The 21,608-nt window shown below is 55.5% G+C and overlaps 2 protein-coding genes across 6 annotated transcripts; both read left to right on the forward strand.

Moving 5' to 3' along the window:
• The first annotated feature begins 71 nt into the window (after positions 1-71).
• HOXD9 (homeobox D9) lies at positions 72-5,058 on the forward strand. Of its 4 annotated transcripts, XM_063342427.1 has the most exons (5): positions 72-89; positions 1,596-1,653; positions 3,077-3,685; positions 4,097-4,345; positions 4,921-5,058. In XM_063342427.1, exons 1-4 carry the CDS (start codon positions 87-89, stop codon positions 4,336-4,338), a joined length of 912 nt encoding a protein of 303 aa, XP_063198497.1. In that variant the 5' UTR covers positions 72-86; the 3' UTR covers positions 4,339-4,345; positions 4,921-5,058. The 4 variants fall into 4 exon arrangements, with proteins under 4 accessions (XP_063198497.1, XP_063198495.1, XP_063198499.1 ...); XM_063342425.1 differs by lacking the exon at positions 4,921-5,058 and having other exon boundaries at positions 4,097-4,890; XM_063342429.1 differs by lacking the exon at positions 72-89 and having other exon boundaries at positions 1,624-1,653; positions 4,097-4,263; positions 4,921-5,044.
• A 3,951-nt stretch (positions 5,059-9,009) lies between these two features.
• HOXD8 (homeobox D8) lies at positions 9,010-11,430 on the forward strand. 2 transcript variants are annotated; one of them, XM_063341234.1, is made up of 3 exons: positions 9,030-9,621; positions 9,901-10,048; positions 10,631-11,427. In XM_063341234.1, exons 1-3 carry the CDS (start codon positions 9,487-9,489, stop codon positions 10,924-10,926), a joined length of 579 nt encoding a protein of 192 aa, XP_063197304.1. In that variant the 5' UTR covers positions 9,030-9,486; the 3' UTR covers positions 10,927-11,427. The 2 variants fall into 2 exon arrangements, with proteins under 2 accessions (XP_063197303.1, XP_063197304.1); XM_063341233.1 differs by having other exon boundaries at positions 9,010-10,048; positions 10,631-11,430.
• The last annotated feature ends 10,178 nt before the right edge of the window (positions 11,431-21,608 follow it).

Consider the following 21,608-nt stretch of genomic DNA (forward strand, 5'->3'; position numbering starts at 1 on the left):
GAGAGAAAGGAAAAAAAAAAAAAGAAAGAAAAACGTAGTAAAATCTTATGACCTAAACTGGACATCCTCATCCAATCAACTCATAAATGGTAAGTGATAAAAAATCTTTCTACTACAAGCTGTCAGCAATATGTGTGTCATTTTATTTGACGTTCGTATGTTGATTTAAAAAATATCAGTCTCTCTGCGTGCTTACAATGTGTAGGCTTTGATTTCGTGTCTTTACTCGCTTTAAAAAACCATCATACCAAATGCAAAGCTGGGTATAAGTAAATGTTAAGGACTTTGGTTCTTGGTCAGCTCAAGAGCTTTCAGAAGATGGTGGATGGGAAAATATTCCCTCAAACATCTGGCAGGGTTGGCTTTTTTTGAGCAGAAACGCTCCCAAGCGTGCTTACAAAAGTACACCAGCCTCTTCAGACCTACTTTTGTCACCCTGCACCGTTTCTGTTCGCTCAGAGATCGTTTTATTTCCCGCAATTCCATTTTAGTAGCACACATTCAGAGAATGAAGTTCACGACTCTTAACCCTTTCTGTACATAGCTGGAAAATGTTATTAGCAGGGCTCTGCGCTGGAAGCTGAGGAAGGGCGTGTGGGTGAGAGAGAGCGGGTGAGTGCCTGTGTGAGCAGAAATACTAAGCAGAACTGCAAATGGCTTGCAAATGAACATGACTCCAAATTGAAGTGCAAATACTTGGGCATACTTTCACCTTCAAACAGTACTGGAAAAACAGCGTGGCTACCGTTGGCGCTGGGAAGCCAGCTTGCTCGCAATCGACGCCCATTCCTCCCCTAAGCAGTTTCTAAATCAAGAAATTAAACGCAAGATAGTGCCAATGTTGTCTGATTTGGTGGCACTGATACTGCTCATTTTGCAGCTGGTGGCGTTGCGTTTTGCTCTCTTGTCGCTGGTGTTTAATTTAAGCTAATAGTTTCTCATGTGCACGTTTACTCGTAGGGCAAAGATATATTTTCCTCAAACCAAAGCATCACCATTTTGAAGCTGCGGGAGCCGCAAGTACGTAGGTGTTTTGTGCTTGCTCTCGTTTCGAAAACAAACAACGAAACAGTGCTCAACCCCCCCCCCTTTAAATATTGCATACATTTGGAACGTCTTTTCTTTTCCTTCTAAAGACAGTCGCTACATCACCAAAGAAGTTTCAGCAGTGGAAAGTAATTAGCTGGCTCCATACCAAGTGTTTAACGTATATAAAAAAGGAGGCTCACTCTAATCTGCCTGCTTTATCAATTTATATCTGTGTGAAGCGAGGGGCAATCCTTCGCCATACCACAAACCCAGCTTCTAGAGAAAAAAAAAATATGAGAGAAATACGAAAACGCAAAGGAAAATGCTGAAGTGAGATGTCAAAAAAAAAAGCTTAAAAAAAAGGAAAAAGAAAAAAAGAGAGAAAAAAAAGAGAGAAGAAAAAAGGAAGAAAACAACCTAAGAGAGTAATAAATCATTAAATAAACAGGAATTTCAGTCCCTTCCTCACACCGGGCCGCGAGTAGGAAGTGTTTTCTCAGCGCTGTTGTTTGTGCCCTCGGCGGGCCGTGCTGGGGCTCTGCACTAACCCTCTGCGTCTCCTCCAGATCCCGGCACAGCCACCGTCCCTCGCCCGGGAGAGCCGGCGTGGGCAGAAGACCATGGGTAACCGAGTTTTCAATTCTAACCGGGCACCGTTTCGCTCGGGGAAGGACAACCGGGCCGGGGAGGAAAGGGAGAGGAGGGAAGGGAAGGAAGAGAAAGCAAAGCGGGGCAAAAAAAAAAAAAAAAAAAAAAAAAAATCTCACGTAGGCATTGAACGTGGCCAGCGCGGCCCGGCCCGGCTCCCCCTGAACTAGGGGCGGAGGAGGCAGCTTTGCCGGCGAGCGCGGGGCAGCGGCAGCTTGCCTGCATGCCTGCCTGCTCGCCCGCCTGCCTGCGGGGCCGGGCGGCCTCCTCCGGGCAGCGCTTGCCCGCGTCCCCTCCCGGGCCGCGCCGGGCACCCCTAAGGGGGGCTGTTTTGGAGCTGTGTAGCCCCAAAGTTTGGCAGATACAGGAGCATGTGTTCAGCCACACGTCAGTTGTGCTCGGAGACACAGGCTTTGCTGTTTCCATCCGTCCATTTTATTAGGGACACATTAATCTATAATCAAATACACCTCATAAAATTTTTATTGAAAGGCATAAAATCATTACAGAGGTCTTCCACCTGTTTTAAAACAACACAATGGGCATCTCTTTTAAAAAGTGTATCCTTTCCATGGAAACTTTCAGTCCGGGGAGGGGGGTGGGGGGAGCGGATAATAATACCCGCACATGCTCTGAAATATGGAAGTACCGCAATGTGCTTTTACTGTAACATTTTCCTGTTTTATGAGAAGTCGTTACAGTCCCAGCTTGCGATGGTTTGTTTTTACAGGCAAGAATCCCCCTTTCCCAGCGGGTTTCCTCAGCAGCTTGGAGTGTGATTAGCAAGCCAAGGCTGTTGGATTTATTTAAACACCCTGCCTCTCATTGATTAAGAAATGAATGGCAGAAATCACTCAAGAGGAGGTGAAGAAATAGTCCGCGCCCGCCGCGGCCGTGGGCTGCCAGCGCGGCCACGCCCGCCGCGCCCCGGCCAGGCAGGGCAGGCAGGGCAGGCAGGGCAGGCGGGCGGGCGGGCAAGCAGGCAGGGCAGGCAGACGGGCAGCGAAGGCGGGCTGGGCAGGCGGGGAAGCAGGGCGGGCAGGCGGGCAAGCCGGGCAGGCAGGGCAGGGCGGGCGGGCAAGCGGGCAAGGGGGCAGGCAGGGCGGGCAGGGCGGGCGGCCCCGGCGCGGCGCGCTGTGCGGGGCCGTTGTTGATGATGATTTTTTTTTTAATCACAGCAGCCCCAGTTTAGCGGATTGATTTACTCGCAGTATTGGTAAATATGATCACGTGGGCTCTGCAACCAATGGTTGAGGGTTGCAGTCTGCAAAATACTACGATTGTTCTCCGGGAGGGTATCATATACAGTTAACAGTGTAACCTTTTATATGACTAAGAGGGGAGCCTAAAATGTCGTCTAGTGGCACCATAAGTAACTATTATGTCGATTCTCTCATAGGCCATGAAAGCGAAGAAGTTTACGGGAGTAGATTCGTCCAGGGAGGTCACAGTGCGACCTCCAGGCCATCAGGTGTTGCAGAGAGTTCAGATTTTTCCTCCTGTAGCTTTGCACCAAAATCCACCGTGTTCTCCACCTCCTGGTCCACGGTTCACCCTCAGCCGTCTGCGGCAATGACCGGGATCTACCACCCCTACATGCACCAGCCCCACTTAGGGGCAGCCGACGCCGGCCGCTACGTGCGCTCCTGGATTGAGCCCTTCCCGGGCTTCCCGGGCGGCGGCGGCAGCGGCGGCGGCGGCGGCGGCAGCGGCGGCTCCGCGTCCAGCTCCGGCTCCTCCAACGGGCGCCACTACGGGATAAAGCCGGAGACGGGAGCAGCCGCCTCCTCGTCTTCCTCCTCCTCCTCCTCCTCCTCCAAAAGGACTGAGTGCTCCTCGTCCCGGGAGTCCCAGGGGATCGGTGTGCCCGAGTACACGTGCAGCTCCTTCCTCCAGGAGCCCCGGGAGAAGGCGGCTGCCGGCAGCTCCAAGGACCCCGCCGCCTGCAGCCACAACCCCAGCCCGAGCAGCGATCTGAAGGAGGAGAAACAGCAGCAACTTGACCCAAGTAAGTAAAAAAAAAAAAAAAAAAAAAAGGGGGGGAGAGAGAGAGGGAGAGAGGCAGAGAGAGGGGCAGAGAGAGAGAGAGAGGGAGAGAAAGAAAGAAAGAAAGAAAGAAATTGCCCCTTTGATTTATTGCTGAAACCTGTAAGGCTCGAATGTGCAAAACTGATAGTTTTACTAACCTATAAAAACGTCTAGACGCCTACCCCAGCGCAAGCAGCAACAAGCACCCATAAAAGACTCCACATAACCACCTACCATCAAGACATCATTTGTACAGTAAACAGACTGGGGCATTAAGGCTTTTATGATAATTCCTCCAAAGTTGTGAAAACAGTCCATCCTTCGTTAAATTAATTTAACGACCTTTCTCTTCCCCCCCCGCCCCGTTCCCTATATACCTCCCTTCTTCCAGATAACCCTGCAGCAAACTGGATCCACGCTCGTTCAACGAGGAAAAAGCGTTGTCCCTACACAAAGTATCAAACTCTGGAACTGGAAAAGGAATTTCTCTTTAACATGTACCTCACCCGAGACCGCCGTTACGAAGTAGCTAGGATTTTAAATCTCACAGAGAGACAGGTCAAAATCTGGTTTCAGAACAGAAGAATGAAAATGAAAAAGATGAACAAGGAGAAAGGCAATAAAGGAGACTAACGCTGGGGTAGAAACGCAGTTAGGGAATATTATTTTAGTTTTGAGTTTGGGGCTTTTGGTGTTTGTTTTGGGTTTGGGTTTTTGGTTGTTGGCTTTTGCCTTTTTTTTTTTGTTTTGTTTGGTTTTATTCTTCCCCTGCACTCTCAGCCCCCCATACGTTTCTCCTCCTCCTCCCGTGCCCCCCCACCCCGGGAACTTTAAATCAATCAGGTCCCCCCCTTTTTTTTTTTTTAGATAGAAGTGAAACGTGGTCTATGTCAGGTATTTTGGGAAATTTTGTCTTGCTCGCCAACGTGTTTTGCAGAGTCGCTTCATCCCCCCCCCCGCCCTTCCCAGACCGTTTGGTTGATGATATTGTGAGTGCACGTTAGCTTTGGGAACTCTATCTGATGTTAAATGTTTGACATGTTTCTTAAAAGTGATGTAGTCTAGATAGTTACTTTGCCAAAATAAAGGTAAGGAAATTAATTATAATTACGATAATAAAATATATATTAAATTACAGCCGCTTAAATCAATGGGGGTGCTGAGTTGTCCACGATTAACCAAGAGGAAACCTTACCCAAAACCTCTGCTTTCTAGGTCTGAATTTCGCTCCTTCGCAATAGATGCCACCGCGAGGCCACGAGCTATTCCCCCCCTCTTAGTGCACTTTTAGGAGGTTGTCTCATCCTTGAAGCCGTTCGCAATAGGCCTAACGTCTCCCGGTCCCTCGGCTAGCTGGCGTCCCTGCCCCCGGTGACTGTTGTATTAATTAACCACCCCGTGTCTCGAACTACGGACCTGTTGTAATTGTTGTCAGTTATTACACAATAAAGTCTGCCGTGACCGAACGACAGCCCTGCGGTGAGAAGAGAAATCTGTGCACCCCTCGCGATTCCCTCCGCGCCCGCCGACCCCACCGCGCAGCCCCCGCGCAGCCTTCGCGCATCCCGCCGACGGCCCAGCGCCGCCGGGCCGGGGCCGCGGGAGAGCCCGGCCGCGCTGCCGGGGCAGCAGCACCTCTGGCAGCCACAAAGGCCGGAGGAAAAGCCCTTTCCTCCCCCGCCTCCTTCGCCTAAAGGCTATTTGCTCTTGGAGGTCAGTGGCGGAGAGGCCGGCCTCGGCCGCGCCGCGTAGGTGCGCGCTACTGCCGCACCGCTCCGCTCTGCCGGCGGTGCGAGCGGTCTTTGAAACACCAGCCATCTCTTGGGATAATTTAGGAAATATTTCCGCACCCGTCCTCCCGGGCCCGTGAAGAAAAATCATGCAAATTCGCTCAAAACCTTTCTTTTTTAATTTTTATCCCCTCCCCGTTTCTAACCTCTGCGCTCTTTAATCTGAAGGTTGGGAAGGTCTGGGGGGAGGGGGGGTGTTGGGGGGGGACACACGGCTGCTTCCAAACGCTCAGCTTTGTTGGCGAGAGCTCATTTAGTAACGCGCCTCATGCCTTCTGCATTTATAAACACACATGACTTTATCAAGATAATTGAGATGAAGTTCATTGTAAAAAATGCTTTGTTTAAAGAGCAACCATTAAAATGAAGGACCCGTAAATATTTACGAGCAGTTCGGTTAATTCAAGATTAAGGGGAGAGCTGAGAGACCTGGTGTTTTATGTTTTTTTACCTCTGTACAAAAAAAAAAAAAAAAAAAAAAAAAAAGAAAAAGAAAAAAAAGAAAAAAAAGGGCAAAAGCATGCAGTGCCAGGAAAAGGTGTTGCATTGCTTCCCATCCATTGTCGAGAAGATACCTATAATTCTTTTAAAACAGGAAGAACCGTGGTATAATAAAACCATTGAGATGGCTAGACGTCTGGACCTAATGAGTTTACGATATGCTATGGCGCTTTTCTTTGAAACCACCTTATTTTGATGTTTGTGTTTGTTAGAGGGGGGAGAAAAAGCAAAAAAATGCAGACAAACTAGGTCTTAAAATCTTGGACTATAAATTTCAATATGTCAGCGTTGGGCCAAGGCAACAGACTCAAAAAGGACCCGAAGGTCAGGAAACTGAGGGATTTTACAAAGTCCACTGATATGTTGAAATGTATTTTATTGGATATTCTACTGCGACGAATCCTACGGTGTTATTCTTCATATTTTCGAAAATAACCATGACGGGAGGGTAATCTATAACTAACAACACGTAAACAGGATTCTTGCCACGCAACACTATTATGTTGATTCCAGTAGAGGCTCTGGTAAGAAATTGTCACCAAGCCCACCACCATCTCTTTTCAGTATTTTATTTCAGGCAGATTGACAGGTTTTACCTTATATGTTTTCTTTTTTTTTTTTTTATTTTTTTTTCCTCTTTGTTTACCTATTTCTAATACTATGTGCGTTTATTTCAAAATGGCAGAAGGAAAACCAAACGTCTTGAAAGACGAAACGCTGCTCTTCCGTGGAAATTATTTTTAGTGTCAAACCGAACAATAATTTAATTCCTATCCGTTGGTTGTGTTAATCCATGTTGGTACATATGCACAGTCGCGTGCACACGCACACGCATTACACCGAATAATTCACAGGCATGTGGGATGAAGGGGGGGCGAACAAAGATTCATCTTTACTTTCGTTTCCATAAATCAATCCATAAATACATAAACGCACGGGCAAACAAAATAACATGTTCGAGACAAAAACCCCCGTATTAACTCCGAAACTACCACACATGGAGAATTCGCGGTGTAATATGTGGGGGAAACATGATCGAAAACGCGATAGCAGCGGTCTTCAAAGCTCAGGCGTCTTTCCTGGCTGCCATGTGTAAACGAGGCGCATTCTTTGTATGTAGTTAATTATAGCGCTGGGGAAAAAAAAAGCAACAAAACAAAAAAAAAAAAAGAAAAAAGAGGGTCACGGAAATGTGCGAAGAAAATGGCTCTGTAAACTCCGACCGGCAAAAAAAAATAAAAGAAAGAAAGAAAAAGAAAGAAAGAAAGAAAGAAAGAAAGAAAGAAAGAAAGAAAGAAAGAAAGAAAGAAAGAAAGAAAGAAAGAAAGAAAGAAAGAAAGAAAGAAAGAAAGAAAGAAAGAAAGAAAGAAAGAAAGAAAGAAAGAAAGAAAGAAAGAAAGAGGAAGAAATGGAACCCAAAAAAACCCCAGAAATCAAAGGAAAAGCGGCTCATGGCTGAGGAGCGCAGAGTGTCCCGCGGTGGCACCGGGGCCTGACGGGGCCGTTCGTGTTCCCGGCACCGGGGCCGGGGGAGCGGCGGCGGCGCGGGCAGCGCCGGGCGGGGGGCGCTGCCTGCCGCCGCCGCCGCGCGCCGCCAGAGGGCGCCCGCGCTCCACCCGAGCGCCGCCGCCGCGCCCCGCGTACCGCTCCGCGCCCCGCGCCCCGCTCTCCGCGCCTCACCCCCCCGCCGGGACACACACACACACACACACCGGGGTTTCGCTGGTGGCACCGGCGGGATGAGCACGCCGAGGGGCGGGGGGGCGGGCCTGCCCGTCTGCGCCCCTCCGCGCCCCTCCGCAGGGTGTTTCTCTGCCGCCGCTCCCGCCCTGCCCGGCCTAGCCTCTTGCCTCGCCCCTACTCCCTTCCGATGAGCTTTTGCTGCTGCCTATTCTTGTAGCACCCAAAATTTCACCCCTCCCCTCCCCCGCCTCTTTTCCCCCCAGCCTGTCCCCGGGATACATGAGGGTCCCTGAGCCTCCGCTGGCTTCCCAAAATGTTGTGCCCGCGGCCCGCGGGGACCCTGCCCAGGCGGGGGTGTCGCTGCGGGCCCCAGGGCCCATCCGGGCGCTCATTTGCGGGGCAGCCGGGCTGGTCACCTAGACAAAGCGAATTAATTGGCACGGAGGTGGGGATGGCGGTGGGGGGAGTGGGGTGTGATGGGGAAGGAGCTTGCGATGCCTTTTATGTAACCACAAATATTTTTTGTCAATTCACACCAGACGGTCACACGTGGCTCTGGCGGGGCCAGTATTATATTTCACCTACATTTTTCGTCTGTCTTCAAAATAGGGCGGACTCGAGCTCCTGGGGGGTGTCTGTCCGAAAAGCTTGTTCCCACTGCAGGAAGAAGCGGGGAAGAGAGGACTGGAGACGGCGCTTCTGGGAGCCCGGGGAGAGGGCAGGCGGCCGGGCCGCGCTCCCCCCGCGGGGGCGGCCGGCCCGAGGAGCCGGGGCAGCGCCGAGCCTGCCGGGCAGCGCCTTCCTTCCTTCCTCCCGGAGAACAGGGCTCGCTTATTTCGGACCGCGTCCCCGAGCGGTGCTAACCGCTCACCCACACATTTTTCTTTCTTTTTTTTTTTTTTTTTTCCCCCTCCCTCTCTCTGCCTGGGTAATGACGTCCACCAAGGGTGAAATGATGGAAAGTATATTCATAGGCATGATTTCCATTAAGTATCAATTAACCTGGAGCCTCAGCCATGCGTGCACGGCGTCAAGGGTAAATGTGCATCTCATTTCCCAGCGCTCTGCTCGCCTGCAAGGAAATGACCCGCAGGGCCCGCCGGCATCGGGGCCCGGCCGCTGCACGCTGCCGCCCTTCGGACCCCCCCCAGCTGCCCTCGCCGACACCCCCAGCTGCCTCCGCCGGGCATCGGCTCCCTCGGCCGGGCATCGGCTCCCTCGGCCGGGTCCCTGCCTTCCCGGCCGGCGGTGCAGGCCGCGGTACGGTGCTTAGCCGAGCCCCGGGCAGCGCAGCCTGGGCGGGCCCGGTCGGCCTCGCCCCGGGCAGCGCGCCCGCGGTTATCGCGCGGGATCTGCGCGGCCGCCTCGCCCCTGCGCGGCGGGGGTTGCGGCGACTCCTGGCGAGAGCGCACCGGCGGGGGGAGCGGGGCCGCCGCGGCTGGGGTGGAACCGGGCAGGGCTGGGCCGGGTTTTTTTCTTGCCTTAGGAGCGGCACATGTAAACTGAAGCCAAAAGTCCCCCCTGAGCTCATGAGCATGTGTGTGTGTGTGTGTGCGTGTGCGTGTGCGTGCGCGGGCTGCTGTGTGCCTAATAGGAAATAGTAAAAGCAGTGAGGCAGGTCATTTTGGGAGCGATTATATTCCAGTCCTGGTCACCACATACACGGAGAGCAGGAGCGGGGAGCGCACGGTCGAGCGGCGGCGGCGGCATGAGCGCGGCGTAGAGGCACCGGCGGCGGCGGCGGCGGCGGCGGGAGCAGCCCCCCGTGCCCGCGCCCGCGCCCCCGCCCGCCGCTGCCCCCTCCCCGATGAGCTCCTACTTTGTCAACCCGCTGTACTCCAAGTACAAGGCGGCGGCGGCGGCGGCCGCAGCGGCGGCGGCGGCGGCGGCGGCGGGGGAGCCCATCAATCCCCCCTACTACGACTGTCACTTCGCGCCAGAGGTGAGCGGCCGCCACGCCGCCGCCGCCGCCGCCGCCGCCGCCGCTGCCCTGCTCTACGGGAACGGCGCGGCCGCCGCCGGCTTCCCGCACCCCGCGCCCGGCGGGGCGGGGGGCGGCGGCGGAGCGGCCCCGGACTTTTACCAGCCGGCCGGGGGGAGCCCCACGGCCGCCTACCAGCCGCCTCCGCCTCCCCCCGCCGCGCCTCCGCCTCCTGCCCCCTGCAGCGGGGTTACCTGTCACGGGGAGCCCGCTAAATTTTACGGATACGATAACTTACAGAGACAGCAGATTTTTACGACACAGCAAGAGGCCGAGCTGGTACAATATCCTGACTGTAAATCGTCCAGTGCTAATATTGGCGAGGAACCAGACCACTTAAATCAGAGCTCGTCTCCTGCTCAAATGTTTCCCTGGATGAGACCACAAGGTTGGACGCAGTCAAAAATTTGCTTCCATCTCACGTCTGAGTTCGAAACTTTTCTTTTCCTCCTCCCGCTTCTTTCTCTCTGCTTCTCGCTCCCTGCCTCTGCCTACCGCTCTCCCTTGCCTCTCTCCCCGCGATTCCTATCGCCGCGGTGGCTTGCGATAATAAAGCGATACAGTAAGCAAACAGAAACCTCTGCAGAAGGCGGCTGCCACCCCAAGTCTTAAAGTCGCCTCTCGGACACAGAGGCGCAGCTTGACACGCTCGCCCGGCTCCCGCCGCCGCTGCCTGAAGGGGAAGGGTGCAGGGGTCGGGGGGTGCCGGTTGCCAGATAATAAAGTGACCCCGTAAACTCGGTCCGGGGGGAGAGCGTCTGCATCTTCGTGCATCTGCTGTCGCTATGTTTCCCGCACTCGTGTGTATAAAGCTCTAGGCTCCTCCGTGGCCTCTGCTTTCTCCCCCTGCGTTTCTGTGGGGCTTCCCCCGAGGGATTTCCAGAGGGACCCGAGCCCTCGCTCCCTGCCTTGCGCCTTGTTTTGAACGGCCACACCAACCTCCAAAACCCTGTGTTTTTGTTTTAAACAGCAGCGCCGGGTAGGAGGAGAGGAAGACAAACATACAGTCGATTCCAGACTCTAGAGCTGGAAAAGGAGTTCCTCTTTAACCCCTATCTGACCAGGAAGAGGAGGATCGAGGTGTCCCACGCACTAGGACTCACCGAGAGGCAGGTAAAGATCTGGTTTCAGAACAGGAGGATGAAATGGAAAAAAGAGAACAACAAGGACAAATTCCCCGCTTCCAGACAGGAGGGAAAGGAAGGGGAGGCCAAAAAGGAAGCACATGATCTGGAAGAAGACAGAGATGAAGGCCAGACGAATTAAATTTTGCCCTAAAAGCCTTTGAGAAAGGCTATCAAAAATAACCGGCGCCGTAGCCCGACATCTCGGCCCGTCTCCCCCTGTACGTGGTCCTGTCGTGAGACAAGTGACCCCGTGTCCCTCCGCTTGACATTTCTTTGCTTCGGGTGCTTCAGTTGTTTGTGGTTTTGTTTTGTTTTGTTTTGTTTTGTTTTGTTTTTTAACTGTATCCGGAACAATCTCTAGATTTAACAGTACATCTACTTCTTTTGGAAATTTGATACAGAGTTTGTAGCAATACATTTCTAATGATATATATATATAAAAATATATATTTTTTTGCAATCTTAAAAGATGGTGATTGCGGGAAACGACATAAACTTCCTAATAACAAATACCAATAAGCAAGACATTTAACAACGCTTTATTAATCAAGACAAGTGCACTTGTACTATTTTAATTCTTGTTCTAATCTTATGTTGAGTAAATTAAATAAATCTAATAAATTTGAAGAAAAGACCTTAGAAGTATATTTAACCTTCTGCTATTGATATTTGATTAAAATAAACCAAATTTATTCAAATATAAAAATGTATCGGCTTCCTGATATCCTTTTTGTAACCCAACTCCTCCCAACCACCTTCAGAGCCTCTCCGCGTCTGGACTAACTCCCTCCTGCGCCTTTCCCCCGTCCTTCCTCCCATGCTGGGAGTTTCTGTGGAGCCTGGGAATGGCAGATTGGATACAAACCCTGATTTTCGCTCCCTGCCGCCTGCACATCTTGCCACCGCCACCGACATTTCGGAGGCCGCCGGCCACGGGATCTGCGGGGCCGGGGTGGAAGCAGCGGGGCCGGTGGCCCCACTTGCGGGCTGAGCCTACGCCGCGGCCGAGCCCTCGGATCCCCCTCGACGTGTGCGTCTGGGCCCTGCCTTCGCCTTCTCCTCTGCCTCCCCGGGGCTGCGGGGCGGCGGGGCAGAGGGGGCCTCTGCCGGCAAACACGACTCTTTACCGGCGGCGCCGTCCGCTGCCAGCCCGGCTGGGGGGAGACAGGACCGGGGCGCACGCCGGATCCCCGCCAGCCCCGAGGGCTACTCCCGACCGGTGCGGGGCTTCTAGCCCCGCCATGCAAGCCGCGGCCAAACCGGGCCTAGCCTCCCCGCGGATGGCGGACGAGGAGAGAAATGCAAAGCTTTTGTGCCCTTGGATGGGGCTTTCTCGGGAGCTGTAATGGTCTGTCGTCCCAGAAGACGCGTAAAAGGAAAAAATAGGGCTTCCCCCCCAAATTTATCGCACGGTTTGGGTGCGTTTCCCAGCGGAGGTCGCAGCCGGCGAGGGCAGAGCCTGCCGCACGGTTCCCCGCCGCCGCGGGAAGAGAAGTCCGCTCTCATCAGTAAAACGGTTTAATTTATCTCCCCCTCTCCCCTCCCTCCCCATTCTCCCGCTCCGCGGCGGGGTCCCGCAGACGGCGGTATCTGAGAGGACGGCCGAGAGCAGTCCTTTTTAGGAACAGCAGGCAGAGAGGGCTGAGGTATGAGGTATAAATCCCTACTGAGGTTTCTGCGTCATTTTTTTCCCCACCGCCTCACGCCCCCGTGAGTGACGGTTCCGCGAAGGGAACCGCGCCAGCCGCTGCGACAAACACGACAAATTTATATTATCTGCCTCAGAAACGAGCGTGCTCCCGAAAGGAGCAGAGGCCAAGCGGGGGCCCCCCTCGGAAACTCACATCCAGGGGCCTGGGGAGGTGTCGGGCGCCGGAACCCACCGTTCCCACCTACCCGCTCCCGGGAACGGACCCGGCACGGCACGGAGGGAACCGTCGTTCCCCGGGGTTGGGATTTGCACGGGGGGTTTGGTTCATTTCGTTTCCCTTTCTCTTCCCCCCTCCGAGCCAGGCACGCTTCCACTCCTGCAAAGCGCCAGCTCTAGAGGGAGGCACAAGCAAGCGGAGCTATTGTTCTCGGTTTATTTTAATCGCGTAATTGGTTAAAGGTTGTAAACGCGGGGAAACTGCAGCAAAGCAGTGAAGTAAACATTTTGCTGCATGGATTTGCATAAATACACCGGTACCCCCAGTGTCCAGGAAGGATGTGAGGCTGATGGCGGCGCGGTTAAGGAAACCCAAGTCGTTTGACGCATAAAAAAAACCCCTCGCTTTTCAAAATAATCCCCGCTGCCAATGGCATCGGCATTGGGTCTCCGGGCAGGGAATGAGCTTCTTTCCCCTGTTGGGCTTGCGGCCGAGGCTGGGGGCAGGGCGGCCCCGACGGGCCCTGCCGCGGGGAAACCGCGCTGGTGCCGCCCGCTGCAAATCCGGAGTGCCTGCGGGGGGGGGAACGCATAACGGAGACCTTCGCATCCGAGCGGAGCACTTCCTAGGCTAATAATTGTCCGGGGAAGAGCTGCTGCCGTAGTTGTTTTTAATTTCCAGACAAAGAGAATAAAATTAAAATATTCCTGACGAAGTTTCCGTTAGCGTCGCGCTCCCTGGGCCGACTGGGAATGCAGCCACGCAGGCGAAAACTAACTTCCTTGTGCACACGTCATTTGCGAAGGCCTAGTGGTAACTGGGATCGTGCCGGTCTCATTTCTTAAGAAAAATAAGAAAAAAAAAATACCCCTGTAGTTGTTAATGTATTTCCACCCCCACTCCCTCCCGTAGCCTGGCAGCTGTATCTCTCCCTAGTTTGTACTTGGAGACTTGCTAAGAAAAAGAAAAGCGAGACAGAAATTGGCCCAGGCGGTCAGCAAACCCCCGGTAAAACCGGAGGCATCAATCCCCGGAGCAAGCAGCGGTATTTTGGCAGAGAAACGCCGGAGTTGCGCGGGTGGCGGCTGCTGCGGCGGCGACAGGCCGCTTGCGACGACCGCAGTGCGGATGTACCGCGCCTTTGGTTTCCGCGGAATCTCTCCCTTCCCAAGTCGAGCAGCTCTGCGCGGCCGTGGGAGCTGCGGAACCACCGCGGAAGGTGCTGGTGCCTCGGCCAAGGGACACGTTGCACGCGTGTTAAATACACGGGGGTGCAACTGCCTGAAACAGCGGGTTAAAAAAGACTCTACGCCTTTAGGTTAGCTTTTTTTTGTTAGCTCTATTTTCGAGGCAGGTACAATCAACACTGGTGGAGGGCTCTGGCTATTCCCTGAAACAAAAACTGAGCAAGAAACACCCACAATAAACCGTTTCCGAGCTGAGCATTCCCTGTGGACACGGGGCCGCTTTTAGCCTTTTCGAGTGCTTTCTAAGAATCGGATTTTCCCTCTTGGTGCCCCCGGTCCAAGCGCCCCCCGGGAAGGTTTTAGTGGGGGCGGAGGCAGCCCCTCCCGGGGAGGCTGCGGGCAGCCTGGGCGCGATGACAGCGCCCGCCGCAACCTGTGGGAACCGCACGCTTGGGGTGGGAAGCCGTTGGGACTATTTTTAGTTCCGCGACGGCTTCGGATTCAGTAGTGGGCGCTAAAGGAAATGCGGTTTCTTTTGGGGCCCGGCGGAGCGGGGGTGGGGGGGGATGAGGGTAAAGCCCCCTTTCGTTGGGGCAAGACACAGTCCCACCGGGAAAGCGCGGTGTCTTCGCCTCTTTGTGCGGCCCCGCGGCCGCTGCGCGGGGTCTCGCCCCGCTCTGCGCTCGGATCTCCCGCGCCCCGGCCGCGCCCGCGGGGCCCCGCCACTGCGCCCGGGGGGCGCAGGCCGCGGGCAGGCGGGACCGAGTCCTCAGTAAAAACGCAACGCGCAGGCGAAAAGAAACATGGCGCTGGGAAGCAGTATGTGCAAAATCCGCAAGGAATTGCAGTAAATTCCTTTTTGTTTGAAGAAAATTTACAACTTGGTAATAGACCTTTTTATGACCTATTTGGGCTCGTCATTGGCTGCGGCTGGTCATGTGCAGGCAGCGAGCGCTTTCATGGCCTTTTCCTGATTTCCCTGGCGAATTTCCCCCTGCATTCTGCCTTCAGAGAGCCTCAGCCCCTCTTTTCCTAACCTTTGTCTAGGCTGAGGTGTATGGCAGTCGCCCTCATGTTTGTGTCCCGCTCCCCGAAACCCCGCGGCCGGTCCCGCCGCCGCCGCGCTGACATTTCCTCGGCCCCGCACCACCTCCTCTCCCGCGCCCGCGGGGGGATGCGCGGAGCCCTGCGCCCGCCGCCTCCAGCCCCCCGCTCCTCTTCCGCCGCTTGTTGCCCCCGCGGCCGCTATCTCCTCCGGCACAAGGATTGCTACGCGGGCGCAAAATGGATTACAGCGACCCTCCCGGGCTCCTCCGCAGGCGGGCAGTGCCGCGAACCGGTAAGCACTCGGCTCCCCTCGGGCTGGCCGCCGGTTCTCCGCGCCCGCGCACCGTCCAGCACCGCGGCACGGCGCCGGCTCCCCTCTCCTCCCGCCCCGCTTGGTCACCTGTCCCTCGCAGCCCCTTATTCTTGATATTACTATTGCTATTATTATTATTATTATTGCTGCTGCTATTACTGTTGCTGTTATTGCTATTGTAATTATCGATGTTATTAATAACAGTTGTGGGCGTGCAGCGGGGTGCGTGAGGCTGTTGCGCGGTCTGGAGCGGAAAAGGCGCTGCGGGCCGCCGTCGCGCGGCGATCCGCGACCCTCCGCGCCGAGGGGCGGAAGGCTGGGGAGCAGTGCGCGTAGGCAGCGGGTTTTCTTCCAGTAAAAGGCCTTTTTTTGAGGGGTGCTTTCCCCCCTGCCAAGTCTGAAGCGCGGTGTGGTGAGGCTGTGGCTTGTTTCCCCCGTGGCGGAAGGGCGGTCGCGTAACTTTAAAGCTTAACAGGTGTTTTCGCAGGAGAATGGGGGTCAGCGCTCCCGCGGGGGCGGAGGGCGCGGGGCGGCCCCGCTGAGCCGGTCGGGCCGGGGGCCGTGCCCGGGGCCAGCTCCGGGAGCCCCCGCCCGCCCCGCCGGGGCGGTTTAAGCACGTCCTTCCCCCGCGGTACCGTGCGGGAGCCGGGACTGCGGCTCCCATCGACTCGGCGGGAGGCAGACGGGCCGAGCTCGGAGCCCCGGGCTCCTCCTCGTCGGGCAGAGCAGGAGCGGGCTGCGCCGAGCCGCGGCCGGGAGCGCACCCCTGCAGCACGGGTGCTTACCCACGTGGAAATCACGGGGGGCTAAATCGGGGACGAGTTCTGGGGAAAAAAAAAAAGAAAAAACCCACCAAACCACGAGCAAACTCCCAGGTTTATTTTGAAATATGTAGAGGAGATAGAAGAGTCACGAAAACTTTATCTGCGCTACCTATATATGTGTATATATCCATAGTCCATTACCTATATACGTGTATATATGTATCTACACCCCTGCTTCTCTCTGTAGAACATATATTCTTTTGAAGTGCATTATTTTGAACGTGCATATATTTTACACATCTCCTCTTCATTTTCAAAATATCAATGGGCAGTAGAAAAGCCGCTGCCTGGTATTTAGTGTTTACATCGTTGGTCAGTGATGGAAATGCACCGTGCCATTGCACTGCAGGAATTTACCGAATCGCCCTTTACCTCAAAGGCAGCCACTAATTTAACGGTAAAGCAAAATGCCTGATTAAAGGATACCCAGCGAGGGTGGAAAGGTGTGGGACGTGCCCCAGGTACATATTTTGAACCCGCAGAATAAATTCTGCTTTAATCCATCCCCGAGCAGCTCCGCAGCCTGCTAAGCCCGAGTCCCGCTACAGTCAGCGATGCTTTCCCTCATGCTTTGGCTCTTTGCACAGCCGACCGCCCTGAAGGAACTAGGGATTATTTGGGAGGAATCGTTTTCAACATAGCAACAGTCTTCAAGAGTAACTTGGAAAGTATGTATTGCGTTAGGTTTCACTCTCAGAATCCCTCCTAGGTGAGACAGTAATTATAGCTGCTTGGCTGTAAATCTCCCCAAAAACTTCGAAAAATCTCGTCCTTGAGCTGTTTTGAAATTATTCGTAGCCTGGGGGAAAAGAAGAAAACAAAAGCAGGATGTTCTAACGAATTCTAATGTGCATGTGTGTGTCTGCGGGTCCATATGCTGACACATGCGGATACACATATGCATTTATGATCCTGCTGGTTTATAAGGGAGTTTGGCTTTTTCTCCTTCCTAAACGGCTTCCTTCCTTGTTTTTTCTCTTTTTCTTGTTTTGGTCTTCGGTGTTTTTTGGTTTTGTTTGTTGGGTTTTTTTTCCATTTCTTTAATTTCTTTCATTAACATTGAAGCACACATAAGTATGTGTATGCTCTTAAATATACCTATGTGTTTGCGAGTATTCATAACAAACTCTGTATGTATATGTGTGTATATATGTGGCACATGAGGACTGTATTTTTATATATATTTATACACCTATATAACATGGACGCCTGTATGAGTGTAGATGTGTTGGTGTGCTTTAATTTTTGGAATACAGAATTCACATTCACATTTCTCACACCTGCTTCGTTTTCCTGACGTGTTCGACAGAATTTATGACTCATCTCATTTTTTTGTTGTTGTTGAAAGGAAACAGACGATCCCTAGCCCACACTTTACTGACGCACAGGCAGCAAAAGAACAACACCACAAAATAACCAGCAGGAAATGGCAGCCTGCACACCCTGGCAGTGCCCAGGTACCTCTGGCGCCGGCTGCCATTTGGGAAGTCAGGTTGGGCTACCGAGTAGCTGCTGCAAGTTGCCTGGAGGAGAAGTGCAGCCTCTGCTCCCCAAGTCTGGCAGGGCTTTGGTGCGAGGAGGGGAGGCGATGCGAACTGCGGACCCGGGAAACCCGATGAGACTGAGCAAAGAAATGCACGTTGGTTTTGCGCTCTTAAGAACAGCAAATCCCGCCGATTCGTTTATTTCCCAATAATGTTTCTCATTCCCCAAGCAAATATAATTCTCACGGGGTGTTTTATGAGCGCTGGGGGCAGAAAAAAATCCGAACAAAGACAGTATTTCACCCCTCGGTTGGCAGGCAGCTGTTAAAGGTATTTACGGCTCTACTGCAGTGCGGCACTCAATGCTGCTGGAGCGGGAGAGGAAAAAACAGGAAGCGAAAGGAAAAGATGAGGCACCATAAACATTGCAGCAGGTCGCGGGGGCCGGGCGGGGCGCGGAGGAAGGGTCTCTGCCAGAGACAAGAGGCAATAAAAGTGCATTCAGCGGCAGCAGGCTCTGCCCAAACCCAGCACTCGCCTCCCATCACCCGCGGGGGAGGGGGCGGCGAGGAGCGGGGGGAGGCAGCCCGCATCGCCCACCCAGCGCCCCACGCGGGGGCGACCCGAGCTAGACCCCACGAGGGTGCGGGGATGGTGGTGGGGAACCCAGCCGCCCGCCCGGCCCCGCCGCCGCTGCCCGCGGGTGGGCGCCCGCCCCGACGGCCCTGGCCGGGGTCACCTGCCCGCGGCTCCCGCCCTCAGGGCGGCCGGGCTGGGGCGCGGAGAGGAGCGGAGCGGCCGCCGGGGGCGCGGCAGGCCCTGGCCACCTCCACCAGCCATTTTGTCTCCACGGCCTCTTCCAGGAGAAGGCGCTGTAGGACAAGCCTGGCCGCTCTCCCAGGCTGGGCGAGGGTCCCGCCGCCCCCCGCCGCTCACCCCGGGCCCAGGACTCCCGCCTGCCCACGGGAGAGGCCCACCGGCGGGCGGGGGCCACGGGTGGGGTTCCGCCACCCTTCTCCGGCGTCCCCGGGGCCCTTCCCAGCTGGGCCCTGGTTGTCCCACTACCTTCCCACTCCCTGACTTCCCCCCGGTGCCGGCGGGGCTCACCTCGGGTGCTCCGCTGCCCTCCCGGTCACCGGCCCGCCCTTTGATGTCGGGCAGCCACCGCTTCCTTCTCTGCCCCTTTGATGTGGGTGCCAGAGCACCGTGGCGACCCGCACCCTCCTCCTCGTCGGCTCCCTTCCCCCGGGCAGAGCCCCCGGCCCCCCCGCACATCCCCCCCTTGCCCCCTGCTAGCCGGGGCCCGGCACATTGCCCTGCCTCCGCCTCACCTGTTGCCTCCAGGCTTCATCTTCCCCAGCCGTGCCCGGACATGACCCTGGTGGCCCCAGGGCACCCCCCCGGGCCGTGCCTGCCCCAGCTAGACGCTCCCACGGCCCCCGGCCTCCCCTCCCTGCCCCGTGCTCCTCGCCCTCTTCCCCCGCGGACCCGGGGTGCCGCCGCCGCTGCCCCCGTTTGATGTCGGGGCGCGTCTCGCCGCCGCCCTGCCCGCTCCGGGGCTCTGCTGCCGCCGGATCTGCCCGCGGGCGCGGGGTGCTGCGGGCAGGGGCCTTTGCATGCCCACATCCTGCTCGGGGAGGGCATGGGCGGCGAGGTGACTGCAGAAAGGTCGGGGTTAGGATAAAAGGAGAGAGGGCTAATGCATTGGACGCTATCAAGGCGCTCAGTAGGTCTTCAAAGTCAGAGATGGAGCCTGTCATTTTCTGGCGGTGTGGTCCTCGGGGTAGGATGCTGGTCGTCATGTCTGTCAAGTAGCATGTAGAGCGATGGTGGCTTACACATGCGATTCAATTTCCCCAAGCCTTTTATCGCAACAATTACCAGAGGGAAAACAATTGTTACTGGGTTACTTCATTCCACATCTTATCCGTCTCCAGATCGTCAGCCACGAATATGAGAACTCGCATAAAAGCCTAGAGAATGAACTGGCCAGAGCTTCAAAGTCAACTTTCACATCTGCATTTTAGAATAGGAAATGTGAAAATCCTCCTAATTCCCTTTTCAAAATCTCAGGGCTAGAATTACTCGGTTGCAGAAAGATTCATCTTGCCCCTAGATCACAGGGAGCTGTATCTCACCCATCAACTCCTCGCTGTCCCGCAGCCTCACCTTTCCCAGCCCCAGCCTCCCCGACACGTTTTCCCGAAGCACATGCCCGTCCCGGTTGCCAGGGGCTGATGCTTCCGTCGCCCGCCGTGCTGCCACGCCGCCAGCCTCGCCGCTGCTCCGCTCCTCCTGCACCCACGGGACAGTGCCCTGTCTCCTCCAAAACGTGGGCTTCTCCTGCCCACGAGGTGGGCCGAGGGAGCCGAAGCGATGGCAGACACGCGGGGAGGGACGTGACGCCCCCCGCCACCGGCACAGGGGCTGAAGCCCATGTGTGGCCCCCTCTGCCCGGGACCGGACCTCCGCCGTGCCCTGCACCCGCTGCCAGGCACGGGGCAAATGCATTGGACTCCACAACGCGGTTCCTGTCGTCCCAGCCTGTTTTCCTCACATTTTTTTGGATTTCCCCATTGCACCCTTCCCCTCACGTCCCGATACGTAGCCTCTTTGCCCGCCTTCCCAGGGGACTAGCACCCTGGCTTCTTGCAGCTTGAAGCCATTTCCCCGGAGGACAGCGAGGACGGGGGGTTTAGGGGGGCTCCGAAGGCTGCGGCGGAGCCTCGTCCAGCGGCTGCCGTGCCCAGGCCCGGGTGCCTGAGCAGAGCGTGGCGTACAACCCCGTGAAGCTCTTTCCCCTGCCTGCCCGGGGCTGGGAGCAGCGGCCGTGCCCCACCTGAAAGCAACCCACGGGTCAGCCCCACGCAGGGCAGCCCACCCCTCTGCCGGGGGGCGCCTGGCCGTATCCCCCAGGTTTTCATCGGCCACCCGATAAAGTTGCTGAAATGTCACCTTAGGCGCTGCCCCTGCCAGCTGTCCTGGGCAAGTGAGGCTACAGGGAGAAAGAGCCTTTCCCCAGCTTAGGCCATTAATAAAGCACGACAATTATGTCGTATGATCAAAGCATTGACACAGAGCAAGGACAACAGCGGAGTGCAAAATAACCCTGCTTTGGGAAGGAGGAGCAGGAAAGGTGATCACGACGCCTCCTGCTCTCTGGAGAAAACTTAATTGATCAGCTGTGATTTGAGCTGCCTAAAGAGTACGGCGAGAGAAAAGCTGCCCCTTCTAGTCAGCTTCAAACTTTTATAGCCAGATTCGGTAGGAAATGGCCAAGAGCGAGCAGACCAGGAGGGACCTAATTCTGGCGTTAGACGGGCACCACCCAATTGATGACATTTGGTGCCACCGCCCATCAAGGAGCTGAAGCTGGCTCGTTTTTCAGAGCTGAGCCCCTGGGCGGAGGTGCATCCGCACCCGCGGACCGGGGGAGCGGCCAGTCGCGTCTGTCCGCCACTGGTCCCCGACGGGGCGGCCGCGGCTCCCCGCCCGCTGGGGAAGGGACAAGCCCCTCCTTTGGAGGCACCAGGAGCTGCTGGCCGCTCCAACTTGCTCATTTTAGCCATGATAGATTGGGAGCTGATGCCCGGGTTCCTTTATGCTGTGTGACTGCCAGGGACATTTGACTTCCTGTGCTCGGGCTCCTTGAAATTCTCATTTGCTAACTCACACCCCGCTCCCTTCACACCAGGGCCGTTTTATTGTTTTATAACCCTCCTTAAACTTCCAGTCCTCAAAGATCTCATTGTGGCAGGCTTCACACTTTCTCCCTTCCCAAAGCCCGCTGCCCTTGCTATTTCCAGCAGTTTGGTCGCCTGCAAAGGTCTGTCAGGTGCCCGGCGAGCCCGCAGCCTCTGGCACAGCTCGCCCGAGCAATAGCTCAGGAGACGAACGAGTCAAAACCATTTTCCAGGGGCGCCTGACTAAAATGCCATAAACATCCCGGGAAAGGAGAGAGGGACCCCCCACTTTCCCCGCAGTATCTCTGTTTTTTTTTTTCCCGACGATGGGCTTCCCTGTACCCTAAGAGAGGCACAGGAAGGTTTGAACGGGTACCCACGGCAAAATGCACCCGGGTCCCTTCTCGAGAGCAAG

Source organism: Chroicocephalus ridibundus, chromosome 7 (assembly GCF_963924245.1).
Source record: "Chroicocephalus ridibundus chromosome 7, bChrRid1.1, whole genome shotgun sequence".
NCBI lineage: Eukaryota > Metazoa > Chordata > Aves > Charadriiformes > Laridae > Chroicocephalus > Chroicocephalus ridibundus.

Coding starts and splice junctions, on each gene's coding strand:
- HOXD9 (XM_063342427.1), top strand. Junction 1,654..3,076: donor GCGTGGGCAGAAGACCATGG/GTAACCGAGTTT, acceptor ATTCTCTCATAG/GCCATGAAAGCGAAGAAGTT. Junction 3,686..4,096: donor ACAGCAGCAACTTGACCCAA/GTAAGTAAAAAA, acceptor CCCTTCTTCCAG/ATAACCCTGCAGCAAACTGG.
- HOXD8 (XM_063341233.1), top strand. CDS start 9,487: ATGAGCTCCTACTTTGTCAACCCGCTGTACTCCAAGTACAAGGCGGCG. Junction 10,049..10,630: donor TCCCTGGATGAGACCACAAG/GTTGGACGCAGT, acceptor TGTTTTAAACAG/CAGCGCCGGGTAGGAGGAGA.